This window comes from Sceloporus undulatus, chromosome 2, assembly GCF_019175285.1.
Source record: "Sceloporus undulatus isolate JIND9_A2432 ecotype Alabama chromosome 2, SceUnd_v1.1, whole genome shotgun sequence".
In the NCBI taxonomy this organism is placed as follows: Eukaryota; Metazoa; Chordata; class Lepidosauria; order Squamata; family Phrynosomatidae; genus Sceloporus; species Sceloporus undulatus.
Genome location: NC_056523.1, coordinates 331,432,398 through 331,455,295, shown reverse-complemented (window position 1 = coordinate 331,455,295; position 22,898 = coordinate 331,432,398). Strand labels below are relative to the sequence as shown.

Here is a 22,898-nt window from a genome sequence, read left to right as displayed (position 1 = left end):
CGGGGGAACATGGGACACATTATCGCCAGCCTTTCCCTCTGGCCAAGCATGGCTTCCCTCGGGGCCAAGGCAGTCATTTGTTTTAGTACCTCCCGGAAAATGTGTCTCTGGGGGGGGGGGCAGAGGCGGACTCCTTGGGCTTCCCTTATCCCCCCCCCCGCCATGTGCCCCGTCCTAGAAATGAAATGTTGAAGTTTGAGGGGGAGACTTGAACCCAGGCCCCAAGCCCCCAGGCATGGGAGAGACCCCCCCCATACACACAGAGCCTGGGTGGAGCAAGGAGGGTCTCAGAGAAGGGGCTCCTTTATTTGGGGAGCCTGAGCTGACCCAATGGAGTTTTCTTGGCAGGATTTGATCAGAGAGGTTTTCCTTCGCCATCCTCTGAGGCTGAGACAGTGTGACTTTCCCAAGGCCACTCAGTGGCTTTCACAGCCCAGCAGGGATTGGAACCCCGGACTCCAGAGTCGCAGCCCAACATTCAAACCACTGCGCCATCAAATTAACCCCTCTTCTATTTCTTTATTGTAGCCTTGGAAAGCGTGTTTTAAGTGCCTTTTCTCTGGGGACCAGGGTCCGGGTTCCCTCTCAGCCATAGAAGTTCACTGGGTGACCATGGGCAAGTCACACTCTCTCAGCCTCAGGGGAAGGCCATGGCAAACCCCTCTGAAAAGGCCATGATAGTTTGGCCTTAGGACCACCGTAAGTCAGGAATGCCTTAAAGGCATACGATAATTTTAATTGCAAAACTTGTTAAATTTTGTATAGTCCTCTATTTTAGGAGTTTGAGATTGTATGCCATTGGCAGGCTATGTATATATATATAGTTGTTTTAATGATGCCTGTAAAGTGCCATGAACATTTATGGCTTTCATAACAATAACAATCTCAAAGGGGCCTGTGGCTAAGAAAGGGGGGAGTAGTCCTATGACTCCCAGGTCCTCCCCCTTTTCGGTGGTCATGTGACTCCCATCTGAGTCCACACTGCTTTCATGCACTGCTCCAAACTTTGGCCTTTCAGCTCTTTTGGAGCTAAGTGCCAGGAGCCCCAGGCAGCATGGCTGCTCTCATGATTAGGGATCCTGGGAGTTGAAGTCCAAAACGCCTTGAGGGCCAAAGGTTAAGAGCCATGCTTTAGGGGAACGCAAAGTCCATGCCTCCTCCTTCCCAGGCTTAGTGCAACCCCACAGAACTGTTGGACAAGATCCCAGGAGAGGACAGATCAGGGGCCTTTTGGGGTCCCAATGGGGCAGAGGGAGAGGTGGCTCACCCCAAAGGGGCACAAGGAAATGGCTAGGCCAAGCCTTTCTGTGGAACGGGTGAGCCTCATCCCCTCTGGCAAAGGAGCCTTCTTCCCCGCTCTGATAAGAAGGATCTATTGCAGCCCATTGTTCAGAGAATAGTAAGCAAGTCCCCCCAACCCTTCTGCCAACCTCTTGGGATTCCTTCCCAGTCCTCCATTTTGACTGTACATTTCATTATCTCTCAAATTTTGGGCCATTAAGATTACCCTGAGAAGGGAATGGTTGGTCAGAGATAGGAGTCTCTTTTCTCCCTCCAAGTCTCAGGCCTTGTTCTTCTGCAGGTCTTGATAAACCCTCTTTTGAGGCAAGGGAAGCAATGCTGCTTTTCCTCTTGCAGACTTTCTTGCCTCCCAGTCTCTGGCAGAGCAGCTGCTATTGCTCTTTCTGCCAGGTCCTTCTTAGCTGGTCCCTGTGGTGCTGGCTCAAGGGAACACAGGCTGAAATTGTTTTCCCCCCTCCTGTTGAAGTGGAATCACATATCTTCCAACTTGCACCTGCTCTGCAGAGACAACCATCTCCTGGCTCATAGAACCAGCTTTTTATTAAGCAGGTTAACATGTTAGCTGCTCATGAGTGCATGCTTATAGTGCAAACCTTTGGCACCACTGGCTGTTATGGATGCCAGGAGCCAGAGCTCAGTCTCTTGCTCTTAATTCTTTAATGAATCAGAACTGACCACCTATAAAATTGTTTGGAGTCTGTTGGCTTGGAATCAAAAGCAACTTGGTTGTTTTTTCTAAAGAAACAAGGGCCTCAGGTTCTGCTGTAAGGATAACAAAATGTTTAGCATAAAGGTACACATTGCTGCCCTGACTGCTGCACTTGGAGGAAAAATACAGCAGTTGAGACTGAGCCACAACAGGGAGAGGAGATATTTCAAAGGCATTGCTTCCTACACTATTGGGCCTTTTCTTTTGTGGTGGTTTGGGTGCATAAAAAGTGGTGTGCACATGATTCCCTGTAAGAATGAGGGCTGGAAATTGTACATTGTGTGTTCACTCTGCTTTGGTGTCATGATGTCTTCACCTAGTAGAGTTGCTAAGGCTCCTATCCCTTTAATAGTTGTGTAGAAGAGGAGATTTCAGCGGGTGTTACTTGTCATTCTTCTGTTACTTAGTCCACCTGGAAACCCTATTACTTCACGAAGAACCCTATTCTTTATAAACAGAAAACCGCAACTGATGTAGCTGCTGTGAGATGAGGGACATAGAAAGCTATTTTACGCAGGGTCATGCTCAGGGTTCATCTGGTTCATTGCCATCCGCCTTGAATGTTAGCAGTGCTCTTCACTTTCAGAAAAACCTCTCCCAGCCTGCTTGGTGCTAGGGGCTGAAGCTGGTCTCTTTTTCATGCAGACCTTGCTCTCTGGCACTGAGCTGTACGCCTCCAGCTGCCCTTGTAGGCCATGAAAATGCCATGGAAATTTGTGATAGGCCTGATCCCAGCACGCTTCAAACTGCTTGTCTCTGTCTCAGCCACTTGATTACAATGCAGGTCCTGTTGCTGTTTCTTTTGATTCTACTGTCTAAAGCCAGTTCCCCCAGATGTGTAGACATTGGCCTCCCGCATCCAAAGTGCCATGTTGCCCTTACTATTACTTTACTGGCCTGTACTGAAACTATCCTTTTGCAGTTTTTCATGTGAAAGGCCTGGGTAACATAAGTGGTCAGATAGCTAGGTTTAGTAGCAGGAACCTCACCAACATCTTCTTTTTAGAGTGGGTCTGAATGACTCAGAATTAGAGCAGGAAGGCAGATGTGAAGCAGGTATACCCAGACTTGCAGACAGACTCCAACTTCCTTAGAATTTACGTATATGCCTTCAGCTTTGCTCGTGGCTGATGGCACACAGGTAAGTGAGGGCAACCTTTGCCTGCTATTTGCTGCCGTTAACAGAACCCCTGGAGTTCACAAGTCTGTATTTTTTCATTGTTGGTGCTTAGGTGATGTGGCTAATGCAGTCCCAGCTAATTTAGAAGCAGAGGTACCATTGCTTGGCATTGTTGCTTGGGATCCTACCCATAGTTTTTTAATGCACTTACTGCAGCCTAGCAAAACCATCTTTCCAAAAAGCTTTGAGACAACAAATCTCTTGACCTGTCTAGCCTGTTGGCAGAATAGGCCCCAATTACCATCTGTGGCAATTCTGTTTTGCCCTGTTAAACTTCACTCCAGATTCCTTGTATATTCTTCCTGAAGATCTGCTGTACTCTTTCCACTTAGAACAGCAATTATATTCCATGCCCAGCTAAGGACTGGAGCGCAGCCTTGGCGCAGCTTCTGGACTCTTAGTACGCATGCATCATTTAAACAGCATACCTCCAAAGTGACTCGAAGCAGCTTTATTTTGGCCTGTCTATATGGGGCCAAAAACATTCTAAAAGATTCCCTTTTTGGTATTCCCCAGGAAACTATTCAGCTTAAGGCAGTTTCATTTTCTGTTTGGGTGAATAGAAAGCAAGAGTGTTTCAATTTCTGCTTTAGGATGAAAATCCCTGGAAAGAAATTAATTAAATTCCCTGGATTCTAGGGAATTCTCCAGAAATTGGCAACGCTGTTCAAGAAGTCTTTGCTTTGATCTTAATTTAAAAAACTAAGGCCTGTTACAGACTGCCAAAATAAAGCTGCTTTGGGTCTCTTTGGAGGTATGCTGTTTAAATGATGCATGGGTCCTAAGAGTCCGGAGGTCACACCAAAGCCACACTCCATTCCTAAGCACCGGAGTGCGGCTTTGGTGCAGCTTCCGGATTCTTAGGGTGCATGCATCATTTAAACAGCATACCTCCAAAGAGACCCGAAGCAGCTTTATTTTGGCAGTCTGTAACAGGCCAACGTTTTCTTGGCTGTTCTTCAGAAAATCAGAAGAGGCCTGATGTGGGATCATACCAAAGGGTCATCCGGCCAAGTGTTCTGTTTCCACAGTGGCAAACCAGTTGCCTTACTGGTAAACCCACTAGTGGAACAGGAGGGAAAGAGCATGCTCATGTTCATAGAATAATAGAGTTGGAAGAGATCACAAGGGCCATCCATTCCAACCCCTTGTGATCTCTTCCAACTCTATTATTCTATGATTTATGAACATTAGCATAGAATCCAAATCAAAGCATCCCCAACAGATGGCCATCCAGCCTCTGCTTAAAGACCTCCAAGGAAGGAGACTCCACCACAATCTCCAAGGAAGGAGTGTGTTCCACTGCCCAAGGGCCCTTACTGTCAGGAAGTTCTTCCTAATGTTGAGGTGGAATCTCTTTTCCTGGAGCTTGCATCCATTGTTCCAGGTCCTGTTCTCTGGAGCAGCAGAAAAAAAAAGCTTGCTCCCTCCTCAATATGACATCCCTTCAAATATTTAAAAAAGGCTATCATATCACTTCTTAACCTTCTCTTCTCCAGGCTAAACATCCACAGCTCCCTAAGTCATTCCTCATAGGACATGGTTTCCAGACCCTTCACCATTTTAGTCGCTCTCCTTTGGACACACTCCAGTTTCTCCACATCCTTTTTCATCTTTTTTTCCCTCAGTAAGTGATATCTCTGAACCTGGAGATCATGCATAGCCAGCAAGACTCCTAGCCATTGTTATTCTTCACAAACTTATCTAAATCCCTCTTTAAAGCTGACCAAGTTGGTGGTGGCAAATTCCATAGTTTGACTGTGTGCTGTCTGAAGTAGTAGCCTTTCCTGTGTCCTAATAGTGACATGTAAGTGTCATCAGCGTCCTTCCCCAGTACCTCTGCCTGTTCCCAGTAGGAGCGAGTGACTGGGTGCTCTTCACTTCCAGTAGTTCTTCCCTGTGTGCTCCTGCAAGGCTCCAGTTTGTCTGGTTTTGCATTCCTTGATCTTTATCTTACTGATGCTGAGTGTAGAGAGCCTGCTAGGTGCTGGAATTAGTAATGGAAGCTGAAAGTGGTAATGGCTGACAAAGTGTAAGGGCATCTTACATGGAGAAAGCCTTCCCTCACTCTTAGTCTTGAAATGCTTCTGGGACCATTATAGCTTGGCTTTCAGGGAGCCAGCAAGCAGCAGTGGCTAATGACATTTGCTAGGACAAAGGCTGCCTGAGGTCCTGTTCTTTGGTTAAGGATTCTTTGGTTAGCTGCACTTGATATTGAACATGGTGGTCCACCTGCGGGTGGAAACTGTGTTGCTAGATAGCATACGGCACTCATACTGTTGCACTTTTGGGGCACGGTTCAGGTACTGATTTTAATCACTGAACCTTAAATACTTCAAACAGCATACCCCTGATGCCCTCTGTATTGCAAATGAAAAGAGCAGGGTATTCTATAACTACAGCTTTGAATCCTTCCCTCTTCTAGAGTTTAGACACCTACTAAGGTGGGTGTCTTCTGGAAATTTGTATGGCAAGCGGGTTTTCTAGAGTTATGTTCTCCGGAGACTTCAGAGAATCTGTCTTTTAGAAAAGCACAGGAGACTGTTACTTTGCTGTCCACCTAAAGTTGTGTTGCTGTCTTCTTGCCACTTAATAATAATAAAAAGACAGGTGATTTGTCTTGTTATAGAAGTTACATTTGCTGCATTAATGCAGCGATTTTGGGTTTGTGAACACTTCTGGCCTACAGTTGATCAGTAGAAAGCTGAGTAGAGGACTCTTTTGTAGGGAAGAAAGCATTTATATTCTGCAAGATCTTGAACCTGTACTTGCCTTTTCATACAGGTTGATTTAAGAGAAGGGGAAAACAAAGGCAACAGTTCAGGGATGGAGAATGGTCAGATTGGTGTGTGTCTCTGTTTCCTAAGCTCCCAACAAAACTCTCTTTTTTCATTTTAATATTTTTTTTATGTAACTTATAAAGCACAGTACATTTTACTGTATTATTGTCATTATTTACAGTGTTCATTTCAAAATAAAACTAACAAGAAAAATGCAATAAATTTCCACTGAAACTGGAAATGATCAACTCCCAACAACTTTCTTCTCTCCTTACAGTTCCAAAGCTGATGACTTGTCAACTGCAATTCTTAAGCAAAAGAACAGGCCTAATCGGTTAATTGTCGATGAAGCGATTAACGAGGACAACAGTGTTGTGTCATTGTCCCAGGTGGGTTCAGCATAACTGGTAGGACGATCTGTAGATCTTTGGGTGGTTTGCTGCTTACCATGTAATTTTACACAGAACATTGGAATTTTGTCCATATCACCCAGTGTTGTGTGTTCTGATAGTCAGCTGCTCTCTAAGCTTCAGGAAGAGATCTTCCATTTCATCTGGTACCTGGTTCTTTTAACCTGAGATCTGGGGACAGATCCCCACAACATACTGACCATTGAGCTCAGTGCTCCTTCCCTGTAAAATGTCTCTTGTGGTCATGTGCAGGGGAATCCATCTTTGCAGGAAGGTAGAGGAGAGAAGCATGCACTCTGGAGCACACCTGAAGATTTGTTGTGAAGGGTCTGCTGTCATTTATGTTGCTTAGTAAGAAAAGAGACAGGACTGGAAAAGGGCTTTGATTTGGAAGATTTGGGTGCTACACGTTTAACTTGTGCTCCCATCTCAGCACAGCATGGTGACGTAAGCGTGGTAATCGATTTGTATTAAAGTTCCTAATAGAGCCATTAAATATTAGAGTAGAAAGAGGCCATCTGAGTCTAACTTCTTGGCAAATACAGGACGCAACTGTAGCATCCTGGGAGCAAGGGCTGAGGTAGAGATTCTATAAACCAATAAATAAATCCCTGACAGATAGCTGTCCAATATTTGCTAAAATGCCTCCAACAAAGCAGCACCATTACTGACCAAATCAATCTGTTCTGGTTTTTTGTTTATTTTGTTTAATTTTGTTAGCCACTGTTCACCTTTAACACTTCGTAATTATTTTATCTGAGGTGAATTTGGAAGATGGTTGATGTTTCAAAGCAGGAAATCACAAAAACAAATCACTTAAAGCACACAAATAAAAGCACAACACTTAAAAAACCCTTCTGCAACTAAACCAGCTAAAAACAGCTGAAATACAAGCCCATGCTGGTGGAAAATGTCATAGGAGGGATAATAAAACAGAAAGCAGCTTATTCTTCCTAGGCAGAGGTATTCTAGAGCAAGCTTCTGAACATGTAAGAACACCCATACATGTATTTTATGTATGGGATGTATTTCATGTCACCAAGAGCAGTATGGGTAACTGGTGGGCCCAGAGGCTGACTTTGGCGCGTTACAGACTGCCTCTTAGTGGCGGCCTGTAGGCGCACCTTTCCCTGCCGGATCGGGGCCTCAGCGGCCAGAGCAGCAGCTGCTGAAGCCCCGATCCGCTGCTTTTCGGGCTGTGGGGAAGCGGCAAAAGGCCCCTTCCCCGCAGCCTGGAAAGGGGTGTCCTTGGGGCTTCAAGCCCCAAAGGGGGACACCCCACGGCGGCGGGGAGAAGGAGAAAGGGGCCATTTGGCCCCTTTCTCCTTTGGTCTGCTGGGCGCAGCCGTCTAAAGGCTGCGCCCAGCAGACCAAACCAGGAAGGAGCTCCGAAAAGGAGCTCCTTCCAGGGTTGCGGAAAGGGCGCCCTAGGCGCCCTGCCGCGGCCCCAATATGTCACAACCGCGCCGCCTCATTTGGAGGCGGTGTGGTCGTCACGTATCGATGGCGGTGGCCATGTGGAACGGCCGCCACCATTTTGTGCGCGCAGAGCGCGCGCTAGGGTTAAGGTGGTGCAGAAGCACCGCCCCCTCTTAACCCTAGTACGCGCTCTGCGCGTACTTTTTAGCTCGTCTGTAACAGGCCTTTGTGTATCTGGGATGTTTTGAGAGCTGAATGAACTGTCAGAAATATAGACAGATAGACAACCCTGTGGTGAGTAGACATCCACTTCTGGATTTGAAAAATTGACACTTTAAATGTTATTTATTTAGTTAGTTTATGCCCTACTTTGCTCCTGGCATAGGAACTAAAACAGCATACAATAATTTAAAATAAAAGTTTTAATTAAATTTTAAATTTGTTTACATTCCAATGAGAGCGCAGTTACATATGAAAATGTTTCATTATAACAAAAGCAGGAAATTAAAAATGTGAAAGACCAAGAATAACCACATTAGTAGTAATTTTCTATAAGCGTGCCTAAGTGAGCAAATGCAAGTCCATTTGTAAATTTATGCTGAATTTTTGACCTACAGATATGCCCAATGGTATCTCAAAAGCTGAACTCTTCCTCTTTGATAGGAATTTGCATCCTTTTCATGTAAATTCTCAGAGTATTATTATTATTATTATTAACCTTTATAAAGCGCTGTAAATTTACACAGCGCTGTACATACAGTAGATGAGGCTCGTTCTTCAATCTTCTGAACATTGCATATAGCAAGCATGTACTACTTGCATGATATATTTAGAGGAACTCTTCAATAACACAAATAATTCTAGGTACAAGTTAAGTCTCCCTTATCCAAAATACTTTGGACCAGAAGTGTTCTGGATTTCAGATTTTTTCATATTTTGGAATACAGTTGCCCCTCCAAGTCCGTTGACTTGAAAATCCCTGGACTTGAAAATCTGCGGAGGGGCAACCACCATTAATATCAATGGGGCGTGAGCCCCATTCAAGCCTATGGGGCTTGCTTATGAGCGGGTTTTGGAACCCGCCGGGGGGTGTCTGGAGTGGATCCCCTGTGAGTTCCAAGGGCCAACTGCATTTGCATTTACATCTTGGAGCTGGGACCCATGTCTAAACATGAAATTTCCTTTATGATTTGTGTACACCTTATAAGCATATCCTGAAGTTATTTTATAGGTAATCCTTTTAATAATTTGGTGCATGAAACAAAGTGTATGTACACTGAACCATGGAAAGCAAAGGTGTCACTAGCTCAGCCACCCATGTGGGCAGTTTTGGATTTTGGAATCTTTTGGGATTCTGGATAGTGGTGGTTATGATGATAATACAGTATTTTTTATTATCAAGGCAGATGACAATATTAAGTAAAATATAACATATAATTGGCCGTTAAACATATAGACATGGGATTAAAGCTGCCATTACACAATAAAACCATCCAGTTTAAAAATCACCAGTTTAAAAAAGGATAAAGCATACTGAACCTATAACATTCGTTGTAATTGTGGCCTGTTACAGACTGCCAAAATAAAGCTGCTTCGGGTCTCTTTGGAGGTATGCTGTTTAAATGATGCATGCATCTGAAAAATCCGGAAGCTGCACCAAAGCTGCACTCCAGTGCTTAGGAATGGAGTGTGGCTTTGGCGTGACCTCTGGACTCTTAGGACCCATGCATCATTTAAATAGCATACCTCCAAAAAGACCCGAAGCAGCTTTATTTTGGCAGTCTGTAACAGCACTATATGTGCCTTACCCCATACACTCATTTTTATGCCTGCCCACCTGTCTAAATCTTATGCAATATCTTTTATCATCTTATAATCTGAGATAAATCCCTAGGAATAATTATACCCAAATAAGTAATAGAATTTAGGCAGTATTGAAACTGCTGTGCCTTATTGTCAGAGTACAGAGCACTCTGAATAGAAAATGTCAGAGATGTGGCTATAGCCTGTAACTGGGACAGATGTGACAAGGTAACCTGAGTTCAGGTGGCAGACATGATGATTCAATGTTTGGAGAGTCCTGAGTCACAGGAAGCTGATGACAGAGGGGCAGGAGGTGGAAGCAGCAGGCTTCAAATTCTGCAAAGTCACAGCTGTCAGGTGACAAGAAACTGGGTGACGTCCCAGGCAGGGGAAGGGCTCAAACCCCAGCTGGGGAAGCTATATAAGAGAGTGAGCTGAAATGGTCACTGGAGTCTGGCGAAGCATTTGTGGCGTTCCTGTTCCATGTGCATGTCTTCTGCATGTTGCATGTTGAATCCTGATTTTACATGCCCCGACATTATATATGCTGGATTCCATTTTGTCACTTTAAGAAAGGCAGGATATAAATTTAACAAACAAATAAATAGCCTCTCACTGGCAGTATTTCTGACTTGGGCAATGAACTGAGTGTGCAGATATTTTACCAAAATTTTTAAACAGTTGCATCAAAACAAGTATCGACAGTTGGGCCTTTGAAATGAACAACAAAAGATCATCTGCAAAAAGAATGTTTTAAAATCCAAACCAACATGCAGAAATCCATTTATACTGGAATTTTGTCTAATAGCACATGCGCTAAGGGTTCCATGTGCCAGCATGGTATAGTGGTTTTGACTCCCTTCTTGGACATGGAAAATCCACTGAGTGATGTTGAGTTAGTCCTGCTCTCTCAGCCCCAGAAAACTCAGTGTTAAGTCTGTTGTGGGGTCATCGAAAATCAGAAACAACTTGAAGACACCACCACCAACAAGGATTTCCAACCACAGATTGAATATTAAAGGAGAGAGTGGGCATCCATTCCATGTAGCCTGTCTCGGTGTAAAAAATATGAGAAAAAAACATTGGCCATAATCTGTGCTCTTGGTGCTGAATATAACATTTTTATTCATTTTTAAAATATTTTAGAAAACCCAAAATTAGCCAGTTCTGTGAAAATTAGCAACTAACAATGGCCTTTTCCGCATCTAAAGAAATAGTGGCTGGCTAATAAGTCTTTTTGAATTTAAAATTTTGATTGTATGTACAGCACTGTGTAAATTTGCATAACTTTATAAATAAAGATGATGATGATGATTATTATTATTATTATTATAGCAATCAAATTTGGAATCTGTTGAATATTATTGGCTCCCTGCCTGTTTTTGATAAAGCCTGCCTGGATTTAAAATAAAAGTTTAGCTAAAATCTTATTTTATAACAATTTAAAAAAAAACCCCACAGTTAAACAAGTCTGTTAGAAAGCACACGGCTAAAAGCAGTTAAAAATGCATTCAAAACATAATTGAAAAGATGCAAAATGAAATCACAGCATACCAGTTTTTGATCCTAGACAGTGCAAAGGCCCCCTGCAAACTAAATACTTCCATGACAAAAAATGCACTTTTCCTGAGGGGGAGGGATCCACTGAGTTTGTGGCTTGTTCAGTCCAGACCCAAATTTTGATTACTAATTGTGATAGTCCTTCATATTTTGCAAGGGAGGGGAGGATGGTTGGAGGAGCATAAATCACTTTATGATTTTCATGAACCAAAGCAACATAATAAAAATATATATCTTTAATTAAGTTAAATAAATGTCATATTGAACTCTGTTGACTCCTCTGTATCCATAATTATTACAAGGGGACAACTAGAGTTTTTACCCTTCTGTGTACCTTTCCTAGATTCTACTTGTTGGATACAGTCTTAGTTGATCCTGATCTCTTTTTCCTCTTCTACGTAGCTACCCTTTTGTTTGTACAATATGTTCAGTCTCTTTAGCTCTCTTTTTTTGCAAGTTTTTAATGCACTGTTTATAAGATCATTTAATGAAATGGTGATTATTGCTAATATCTCTTTCCACTGGAACAGTATTTCATTGAACAGCTGTTAAGTGACACCCATGAATGCAGCATTATCCAAGATTTGCTTTGTTGACTGTTACAAGATCCAACTATTGCATTTGTTAGGAATTGCATAATGTTCTGTTTGTTTTCTGATAAACTTCACATCTGGACTTGCACACTGGGTTTTATTTCATTCATATTCTTGACTAGCAACTTCACCCTAATTTGAAACGATTTTATCAGGTTTCTTTTCTTTTTCTTCACAGTCACCCAGAAAATGCTGAAATCCTGAAATCAGAGCAATGCCTATTTAAATAGTAGTAGTGGTGGTGGTGGTGGTGGTGGTGATAATAATAAATGTTTACTTTCTCTTCTGTGAGAGACTCAGATTTAGCTTCCATTATTTAGTCAACAACTTCTCCAATTCTCAGGCATGCTCCTTTACCAAAATGCCAAAAATGCATTATCAACATGTATTTTCAAACAAGAACATTTGCATAGTTTTCTGTGATCCAGATAGTCCCTTTCCTTCCTTTCATCCCACCTGTTTACATATGCTTGTCTTCATCTGAATGCTTTTTTGAACTCTGGAACAACAACTCATTGAATGCTTTCTTTCCTCACGGTCACCATCTGCAGGCCAAAATGGATGAACTGCAGTTGTTCAGGGGAGACACAGTCTTGCTGAAAGGGAAGAAGAGAAGAGAGGCAGTGTGTATTGTCTTGTCTGATGACACCTGCTCTGATGAGAAAATCCGCATGAACAGAGTGGTTCGCAACAACCTGAGAGTGCGCCTTGGAGACGTGATCAGGTGAGGGTTGCATGTCCGGCTAAACATAGTGAGCTAATTGGTTCATTAAACACAGAGGCACATCTGGGACGAGGCTTCACCATACATATTGTTTTGTGTTGGAAAAAATGTTTGCTCATTTTTGCCTTACATGTAGAAGTGGATTGTTCTATATATTGATCCCCTTATAGAGAAGGCTATTAATTCTGCTGGCATTTGGCTTGAGCTCAGCAGTAAAGATGCTACTGTACTAAATAGCTTTTAAGAAGAGAATATTAATCTGCTTCAGTCAGTACTCTCAAGGCAGGGCAAAAGAGGAAACAACTATGAAGCAGACATCAATATAGGCTGGAAAGAGGAAGGAGGCATAAGACAAAATACCAGATGGACTCCTGAATATTTTTATTTCATTTTGATCCCATGCCCAGTATGGGACCCAAGCAGTGAACCATGGGATACTGTTGTCTGTAGTGAAGGGACCATAAAGAATCCAGGTTGTTCTCTACAGAGACATTCTGAGTGTCCTTTATTTTCTTTTAAAAGTAGAGTATTAATACTAGTTTGAGGACAGCCACTTTTTTTGTTGGCATAAGGCCTCATCTGCAGTGCAGAAACGATACAGCTTGGCACTCCTTTAACTGCCATGGCTCCGTGCTATGGAATTATGGGATTTGTAGTTTTGTGAGATTTTTAGCCTACTCTGTCAGAGAACTCTGGTGTTAAAACAAACTTTAAATCCCAGGATTACATAGCATTGAACTATGGAGTTTATTATTATACGCAAGAAAATTGGAAGTTCAAATGTGGTTTATCCCGTGAAAATCATGCAGTTACTATTAAATCGCAATTAAGTTTTTCACACACAGCAGTCATTATCTCGGGAAATAACCAAGCAATAAACAGCAACAAATCATTCACGGTATTTTCCTGTGAATGATTTGTTACTGTTTGTTGCCTGGCTATTCCCAGGTTAATGGTACTTTAATCACTTTTGATTGTGACTTCATTTGAAAAACTTCATCGCAATTGTGCCATTTTCACTGGATATTCCTGGGATAATGGTACTTTATTCATGACGTTGTGTGAAAATCTTAATGGTGAATGCATGATTTTCATGGGATAAACCCCATTTACACTTCCAATTATCCCCATCTGATAAACTATGGTAGTTAAAGTGATGTCAGACTGCATTATTTCTGTAGTGCAGATGAGACCATTTGTTTTGTTCTGTAAATTACACAATTTGCTGTTGCATTAGAAATGTTGTCTAATCCTTTTTGGGTTGAGAAAACTGAGGGATAGTTGAAGCAAAGTAACAACATGTCACCCAGGGCTGAGGTTGGCATTTTAGAGAGTTCTCTGGAATTGCGTTGTCCCTCTGGTGCCTTGAAAATGAAAGAGGCACAGTTGCCATGGGCAGCAATGCTGTAGCACAGGGTGCTCTGTGGGAAGGTAATGGGTGGTTAGATTGTCCTTGTGCTTTTCGTCAAGGCTTGGCAGCGGTGTCTTGCACATATCTGTAGATGGGGGGAACTTTTCTAAGTTCTGGCCAAGGAAGAAGCCACCTGAGGCTCAGGAAGGACCACCCTTGCTTTTCAGCATCCAGCCCTGTCCGGATGTGAAGTATGGCAAACGGATCCACGTGCTGCCGATTGATGATACTGTGGAAGGGATCACAGGGAACCTGTTTGAGGTCTACCTTAAACCCTACTTCCTGGAAGCATACCGACCAATCAGAAAAGGTAATGATATCTAGCATTAAACCTCTGGGGCGATTGTGGACAAATGCGAATTTGGACCAAAGCCACAGAGTTTTACTTTGGCTGTAAGAAAGTGGGTGCCTTTGGCTGGTTCCTTTCACTTGGCTCTTCCTCAGCAGAGGAAAACCTGTAGCTTCTGCTGTCTGGAGTGAGCTGTGCTGTTGCAGCAGTGTTCTCTAAACCATGCTTGCTTTACTGAGCAGTTGCATTGTTCAAGCCAGCCATCACCCCTCCCCCATATTGGCTACAAATACTATTAACCCTGGCCAGTACAGTTAGTAGAGGTGATGGGAGTTGCAGTTGAGAACTTCTGAAGTACCTAGTTTGGGAAAGGTTAGAATTGGACACAGCATGTTCTTAATTGTGGAATGTCAGAAAGGAAGCGGCTGCGACCATAGGGACTTTATTCTGTGTGACTTGGTGAGTGTTTGACAGCTATTACATGATTTACCTCACTGAGATGGTGAAGTTCGCAACTGGGTCTGAGCCCAGTAGCACTGTCCTGCTTGTTTCCCCACTAGTTGCTATTATGATGCTCTATACAATAGCCACCATGGCTGGAAGCATTTGCTGAAGCCAGGATGGGAAACTTGTAATTCACCAGATGTTGGCAAGATGTTTCCAGCTTTCTTTCTGCATAGGCTATGTGAGCTAGGACTTGCAGGCCAACAGCATTACCCAGCCTCATCTCCATTGGTCTAGATCCCCCCCCCGGCTAAAAACGACTACAGTCCACCCTTGCCTTGCGTGAGGGATCCATTCCGGACCCTACCCCCAAGGCAAAAAGTGTGTGTGTTTGAGCCCCATTAGATATAATGGGGCTCGCCATACCACTGTGTGTGCGCGCTGTGGGCATGCACGCTATTCTGTTGGCTTCCACGTAAGCTCAAAGCCACCTATAACGAGCCCACGTATGGTGCAGGTTCACTGTATTCTAAAAGAAAAGCTTGTATTTTCTCTTAAATAATAAACCATGTGCCATGTATTAAAGTAAAATGGTGTTTCTGGGAGTGTAGTTCTGCATTAAGCCAGACATATAACTGTAAACATACTTTGTTTTTGAAAACAGAGTGATGCTTTTTTGTTATTGCCACTGCCAAAATTTTGCAGTGCAAAGGACTAGAGGCAGAGTTTGCATGCAGCCGATGGAAACATTCCCTTGAACTCAAGATTTATGTTCTTGCTTTAGTTGTCTTTCCCCCTGAAAGCTCAAAGGAGGTAAAGCTATTTTAGAAAAATGCACTACACACATGCGATTACCTGTCTCAAAATACTTCTCTGGATAGTTGGGTGTTTTCAAGCTAATCTAATTCATCTGAGCGATGTCCAGTCTTTCTCAGAAACATATCCCAGAGCTGGAAATTTGATCACTGGTTCTCCCATTTTAAGTTCTCTGTTGCAACTGAGTGTGTGTTTGTGGGGGAGGGGATCTGTACTTTGGTACCTCTTTGAACTTTGAGGAGGGGTATTTTTGATTCTCAGCAACTGTGAAGTGATTCACAGCCAGGTTCTAAGCACATTTGCAGGGCATAAACTTTGTAGAATTCTGTGGGATTTTGCCTTTGAATAATCATATTCTTGGGTTGTTTCTAAGGGTTATGATGAGGTAGTATACATAAAGGGCTTTGGACACCTGGGAGAGCTATACAGATGTTCTACATAAATGTACAGATTTGCAGATCTTGCTATCATTTGTAGTACTAGTCAGACAGGGTTGCTCTTTATCTTATTGTCAATATCTGCCATTCCTGTGTCCGTGCACTACAATCTTATTGAAAAGGCACAGCCGCTTCCCAGTGGTAAACTTTGTTGTGTAGAAGAATTGGGAGCTGGGTCAACCTTTATGAGTTCCTTGTCTGAAGATGGGAGATGTTCCTTTGCCCTCATTAACACACCGGCAATTTCAGGGGACATCTTCCTGGTGCGTGGAGGGATGCGTGCAGTGGAGTTCAAAGTGGTGGAGACCGACCCAAGCCCATACTGCATTGTAGCTCCAGACACTGTGATTCACTGTGAGGGAGAACCCATCAAGCGAGAGGTGAGTGGAGCAGGCCCCTATCATGCCACTTTTTTGGAAAGGAGTTGCTTATGAGGGGTTGAAGCACTGGAGTGGAAGGGATTGCTTATGAGAGGTGGAAATACTAGGGTGGAGGGGGTTGCTTATTAGCTGCACTCTGCCATTCAGTTCTGGAGGAGGGGGGCTTCTCTAAGAAGGAAGGCCTGTGCTGCCTGGCTATCTGTTCTCCAGGTAACCCTGCCAAGGCAGTTATGTGGCCTGTTCATAGATACTCCCCAGTTCTTCCTGCCTCACTTTTCTAAATTATTCATATTATTATATTTATTTATATATTTCCCCCCCAAAATTGGAGACTCAAAATTGCTTTACCCCCAAAATTGTGACTCAAAGTAGTTTACAATTTAAAACCATAGTAAAATTAAAAACATACAAAAGTGATTGTACTACAGTGGTTCCATGTAGGTTTGCCCTGTTTTCAGATGAAGGGTGAAGTGAGGAGAAGGGCTCTGAAAGCAGAGTGAATGTGGGATTTGAATTGCCTGAACTGAGGAGATGTTGTTTGGACCTCTAAGCACTTGTTTGCCCCTGCCAGGATGAAGAAGAGTCTCTGAATGAAGTGGGCTACGATGACATTGGAGGTTGCCGGAAGCAGCTGGCTCAGATCAAGGAAATGGTGGAGCTCCCTCTCAGGCACCCTGCTCTGTTCAAGGCTATTGGTGTAAAGGTGAGGATTGCATTTACCTGGGGCGTCCTGCTGGCTTCTCCTCTGTCCTTTTGATTGTGTGACTAGTGCAAGAGTGGGCAAATGATCTGATAGGACAGGTACCCTCTGCTGAGTTTTGGAGGGCCACACTCCTACCCCAGTCTTCAATCCATCTTGTTATTTTAAAACTGAAAAGCATCCCTCTGCACTCCCTAGAACATTTTTCTGGATTTCAGGGCCGCATTGGCCTGTCAGAAAAGTCCTTATACACAGTCAGGAGGTGACTCCGGTTTTGGAAGACGGCCCTACTTAGCCTTAATTTGGTGAAATTCCTTGTGACCCCTAGAGGAGCTTTTTCAGTTATTTTTTTAAAAACCTGAGACTTCAGGGTGTGGGCCAAACTGGGGCCTCTGGAGAACTGCACTTTGCTCTTCCCTGGACTAGTATTTGCCAAATAGGGCCACCCTTCAGCAGTTGCCTGATCCTAGGGCTGCTTTGCTACAATTTCGGTTGAATATTCAAATGCTAACCAAAATGTGCTTCTTTAGCCTCCCCGAGGAATCCTGCTTTATGGTCCACCAGGTACTGGGAAAACCCTGATCGCTCGAGCCGTGGCTAATGAGACGGGAGCTTTCTTCTTCCTGATCAATGGTGAGTTCTAGGTAGTAACTTTCAGTGGAATTGTCTGCTTGGCTTGATCAAGCAAAATGCGCCAGAGGGCAACTGAGCTTTGGTTACTGAATTTGATTTTGAGAAGTTCATTCTGCTGAAGAGGTTTTTCATAAGAGTTTATCAGTCAATTATTGGTGAGCAGGGCTGTCCAGCTGTAATTTCTGCATCTTTGTTGTAGTATTTGCATGCCTGTTTTTCTCTTACATGATCCTCCACTTTGTAGCAGAGTAGCAGAGGTGAGCCCTCTCTCATCCTTGCCCCATGAGCATAGGAAGTGAGCCTCTGTTGTACTGTGTAACCCTTCTGCAGAACTGTCCCTTGCCTCTCAACACAAATCTTTCATCTTAATGCTAAGTGGCCTTTGGTAATATTCTAGATTATTGTATTGGTCAAGATCTTGTTATAGTTTTCCTTCTCAATTCAATAAGTGACCCTTCAAGTTCATCCAATAACAAACAATGATATCTTTATGGGGACAATCAAAATGCACAATTACATGTTGCAAGCTTTTGAAATCACATTGGCTTCTTCATCAGGCAAACAGGAGAAAGAAGATGTTAGTCATAGGCCTGCATTTTCTGTTTCTGGTCTTAGTTCAGACTATCTGTAGGCTGGCACTTTCCCCTTTGTCCATGTGGTCACTGGTAGATTTTTCAAATTCAAGGAAATTTAATGCCCATTTGCAATTCAAAGAAGATGTTTCCTTGGAATCCAGCATGTCTTCTTCCTTTGGGAAGCCACAGGCTCCTATGCAGGTAGAGAACACTAAGGCTCGGTACAGACTGGTGCCATAGCACGTCATGAAGACGTACTAGGGTTGCCTCGGGGCGTCTCTTACGGACGCCACGCAACCCTAGCTATTCTTCCATACATCAAAAAGGTGGCGCCCTGTACAGATGGGCGCCTAGCATCCGCACGTCACGGCACCATAATGGTGTCGCGAGTGCACCATTGGGTTCATTTTGCTCCCCGAGGAAGCCACGTGGTTTGTCCGCTGCGGCTTCTTTACGGAACAAACCAGGGCGCTGGCAGGCCACCCTTTTTTGGGCGGTCTGTACTGGGCCAAAGTTTCTCAATAAGTCTTGTGTTAGGGGTGATGTAGCGGTAAACCATGCCAATCAGTGCCAATATAAGAAAAAAATTGCTTTACCTTTGTTGGAGAAAGAAGCCTAAGATAGCAAAGTCCCAGTGCACTGGCTTTCTCTTCCCCTGTGATGGTTAAAATGTGGTATCTTGGCCTTCAAGTTCATGTTTAGCTTATTTTCATTTGATAATAAAGGTTAATTAGACGACCTACGTTGTAGAAGAAAAACTGGAAATCACAATTACAATAAAACTACAATACAGGCACTACAAAACTACAATGGTCTATTGAAATGGATCACTTAAAAACAGACCAGAGAAATAAAGAATACAGTGGTCCCTCCACTTACAAGGCTTTGACATTTGTAAATTTGATTACTTGTGAGTGTTGTGGCAAGGGAAGCCCAGGAGGGAGGAAGCATCCGGAAAGGGTGTGCACACACTGCTCTGACCCCTCCCATGTCTGTCAACTCAGACCAGCTGGCTGAGGCATGGGACGGGAGGCGTGTGGGGTGCAGTTATTCACAGTTTTTCCACTTTTGTGGAGATCTACTGTTCCTCACCCTTACAAACGTGGAGGGCTGTTTCTAATTAGTAATCAAATTTAAAACAGTTGTCTATTCACTTTTAATATCTGCCTTGCCTCAGGGGAGCATTTTCATTCTTCCCTTGGGCCATTTTAGTTTATGAAAGACTTTCCATGCTCACATGTCTGTCGGCAATCTGTCTCCTTAGAAACTTCAAAGTGTTTTAAGCACCCCATGGGTGAATTGGATCTGTACTGTGCAAACCATTCCGGGCAAATTTAAAATAGTGATAGTTTCCCATACTCAAGGTTGGCTGCCCTCTTTCTAAAACAAGACTTGCTGATCAAAACATAGAGGCTCATTGAAAGGTGAAGAGGAAAGCCAGGAGATGCAATACATGGAGTTGGCAGTTGGTCCTCCCATGCTGCTCAAGGCATTGAACTGCAAAGGCTTGGGGCTGCTGGAAGTTGGCAGTGTTCCTTCTGTTCACAAAGAAGAAGTGGGCCTCCATCTTGTGCTGGTCGCTTGCTGTCGTCACCAGCACCTGCCTATGTGATTTATATTTTGCTGTTTTTCCACAGGTCCTGAGATTATGAGCAAGCTTGCAGGCGAGTCAGAGAGCAACCTGCGGAAGGCCTTTGAGGAAGCGGAGAAGAATGCACCAGCCATCATCTTCATTGATGAGCTGGATGCCATTGCTCCAAAGAGAGAGAAGGTAAGCTCCAAAGAGAGAAGCAAGGCTGTGGGGCTCCTCTCTGGGAGTGTGGTTCTTTGAAATTAGACAGTTGGGCTAGGGATGAATGATGGCTTGGGGCACAATTAGCTCTTCACAGAATCTTCAGATGTAGTGTCACTTGCACCATCCAGCCAGAACCATGTTTCAGTATAGACTTCAGCTTGCTTGGCTTGAATTCCTGTGTCTTACAAGAAAGCTTCATGGTCTTGTGAATTGCAGTGCCCAGATGACAGCATATTGTGCCCAGTTGAGCAGCCTGTTTCATAAAAGAACCTTTCTGAGAGCAAGGAAGGGTTCATACCACACCCATATATCCTGGATGGTATTGAGTTGCCAGCATTTTACCCAGTTTATCTTGTGCATCTTTTTGATTTCATGTGAAAATCCTCATTTGATCTCATGGCTCTCCTGGCATTTTAAGACGTTTTATTGCTACATTTTTTATCTTGCCTTTTCACTACATTTCAGCATTCCAGGCAGCTGAATTGTCACTAAAAGCAATTTAGACAGTTAAAGCCATTAAAATAATAACCATAATCAGAAACAGGTTTAAAAGGCCTGATTGAAAAGATGGCTCTTCACATTCTTGTTAAAGCTGTGAGAGTGGGAACTGATTGGAATTCAGCGGTAAATTCTTTCCCCAGTCTGGGAGCATAGCAGGAGAAAATCCTCTCCCACATTTCTTCAAGAGGCTTCCACAAATGATGAGTGAGCTCAAGAGGGCTTTTTCCTGAAGACCTTAGCATCTGAAAAGGGTCATTATAAGACAGGTAATTCCCTTGGAAAGCCAGTTTCCCAAGCTGTTTAGGGCTTTAGAGGTTATGCTTAAATGACTATCTGGGTTTGATTCTATTATGCTTTTCTTGACTGTCATCTTTTTGAGAGTATTCTGTTGGCGATCCAGCATTGCTAATGCTTTGTGGCTCTTCCTTTTCCTACCAGATCTTTATATTTCTTACTGCTCTCTCCACAGACACATGGTGAAGTTGAGCGACGCATTGTGTCTCAGTTGCTGACACTCATGGATGGCCTGAAACAGCGAGCGCATGTGATTGTAATGGCTGCTACCAACAGACCTAACAGCATTGATCCAGCACTCCGGCGATTTGGTAACTGAGCTTGTTGAATTCTAAAATGGAATGGTGGGGGCTACAGGTTGGCAGATGTTGGCTAGTGATTTGTGCTTAGCTCTTCTTAAGCTCACTGGGATATTGCTTTGCATCATACTGTAATTAACTGTAAACTTGCACAAAATGTACACGTCATATAGTAACCAGGTGAGTTGCAGCCACTTGACATAAGTATTTGTAACCTCTGGAAGAATTCTCAAATTTGCATTAGTTTTGAACTGCTGTTACTTCTTGGCAGAAGTAGCAGTTTTTGTTTGCTCAGCATTTCTATAGTCAGAGTGTGTGCCAACTTCTTGGTCATAGCAGAGAGTGTGCTCTCTGATGGACAGTGTGTGGTGCAGACACTCCTCAACAACAGAGGGCTGGATTATCTTACCTTTTGCCTGGCCCTCTGACCTACTTTGTGTGTGCAACAGAAACGAGTCATAAACCTGCTCCTGAACTGTCCCACTTGAAGCTGCAGGTGGGGATTTTTACATGTATGAATACTGCTCTGCAGGGAACAGTTTCTACCTGCATGAAATGTTTTTTGTTTTGTTTTAATTCTATTGGGGTGGGGATTGTTAAATATGTAGCTTTTGTGCAGGATGAGGTGGCTTCATAGTTGTCCTTCATGTGAAAACTAGGTCCCTACTTTTGTTTGTGAAGGAGAGCTTCTGCGAATATGACAGTGAGGAAGTCAGGTTCTCCCCGTCCCCCCATTTTAACTGTGTATTTTAACAAATCTGAATTATTAATACTTCAAAACTACATGTAATGAAATGCATTTTATGAAATCTCTTCTGCAAAATGCTAGTTAACTGGAAGCACTGATTTGGTCTCGCATATGCTTCTATTTGTTTATCTTCATTATTTTATCAAAACTGGTTGACTAAGCAGGCATAGGATGTCTTGCTAGTGCAGCTCCCTGTAAGCTGATAATTGGGTTGACCCTATTCTTTGCTGTGTGACAATGTGTATTACTTTAAAACGTATTTGAAACTCTTTTATCTTTCTAATTATATTTTATTATTTTCTATGCAATCTGTTTTAATATTGTAATAATATAAAAAACCTTTTCTGTGTATTTAATTATATTGTTTAAATCTTGTAAGCCACTCTGAGTCCCAGTTTTGGGGAAAGGGAAGGATACTATTAGTACTACTTCTATTACTACTACTACTGCTGCTGCTGACAACAACAACAACAACAATAATAATAATAATTAATCTCATCCGCCTCAGTAGTTCTGCAAACATAATGGTGTAATGGTTTTAATCAGTCTGTAACCTTGCTTCGATCCAATGAGAGAGGCGGGGAAACACAAATAAAATTTATTATTATTATTATTATTATTATTATTATTAGGCTACCTGATTATCGGAAGTAGTTGGGAAAGCCCTTTCATTTTTAGAACTATGGTCAGTATTGTGATGTACACTTTTTTAAAAAAATAATTGCAATAACTAACAAGCCAGAGTCAGAAGGATGTTCAGAAAATGTGCTTGGCATAAACCAGGGGTAGGCAACCTGCGGCCCGCGGGCCGGATGCGGCCCGGCGAGGCCTTGGGACCACCCCCAGCCCGGTCCTGCCGTCGATTGCCTCCGGGGCCTTTGGGGGGCAATTGTCTATAGAAGCCTCAGAAACATGCATTTATATTAACTTTTTTTAAAAAATCAGCAAAAAATTTTTTGCGTGTCTTCCATTTTTTTTAAAAAAAGTGTCTTCCATTTGAAAATTTTGTCCTACATTTGTCCTGGTTTATTTATATATTTAATTTTTTTAAAAATTATTTAATTATTTATTTTTTGGCTTCGGCCCCCCAGTTGTC

General features: G+C 43.0%; 1 protein-coding gene across 1 annotated transcript in view; it reads left to right on the top strand.

Annotated features, from left to right (window-relative positions):
- The window catches only part of LOC121922493 (valosin containing protein), a 38,101-nt gene that overhangs the window by 585 nt on the left and 14,618 nt on the right, over nucleotides 1-22,898 (top strand). The window contains exons 2-9 of the mRNA XM_042452004.1: nucleotides 6,249-6,360; nucleotides 12,308-12,480; nucleotides 14,059-14,201; nucleotides 16,127-16,257; nucleotides 16,829-16,960; nucleotides 17,488-17,590; nucleotides 19,803-19,936; nucleotides 20,931-21,066. Coding sequence (XP_042307938.1) covers nucleotides 6,249-6,360; nucleotides 12,308-12,480; nucleotides 14,059-14,201; nucleotides 16,127-16,257; nucleotides 16,829-16,960; nucleotides 17,488-17,590; nucleotides 19,803-19,936; nucleotides 20,931-21,066 — 1,064 coding nt within the window. The remainder of the gene's footprint in view (nucleotides 1-6,248; nucleotides 6,361-12,307; nucleotides 12,481-14,058; nucleotides 14,202-16,126; nucleotides 16,258-16,828; nucleotides 16,961-17,487; nucleotides 17,591-19,802; nucleotides 19,937-20,930; nucleotides 21,067-22,898) is intronic.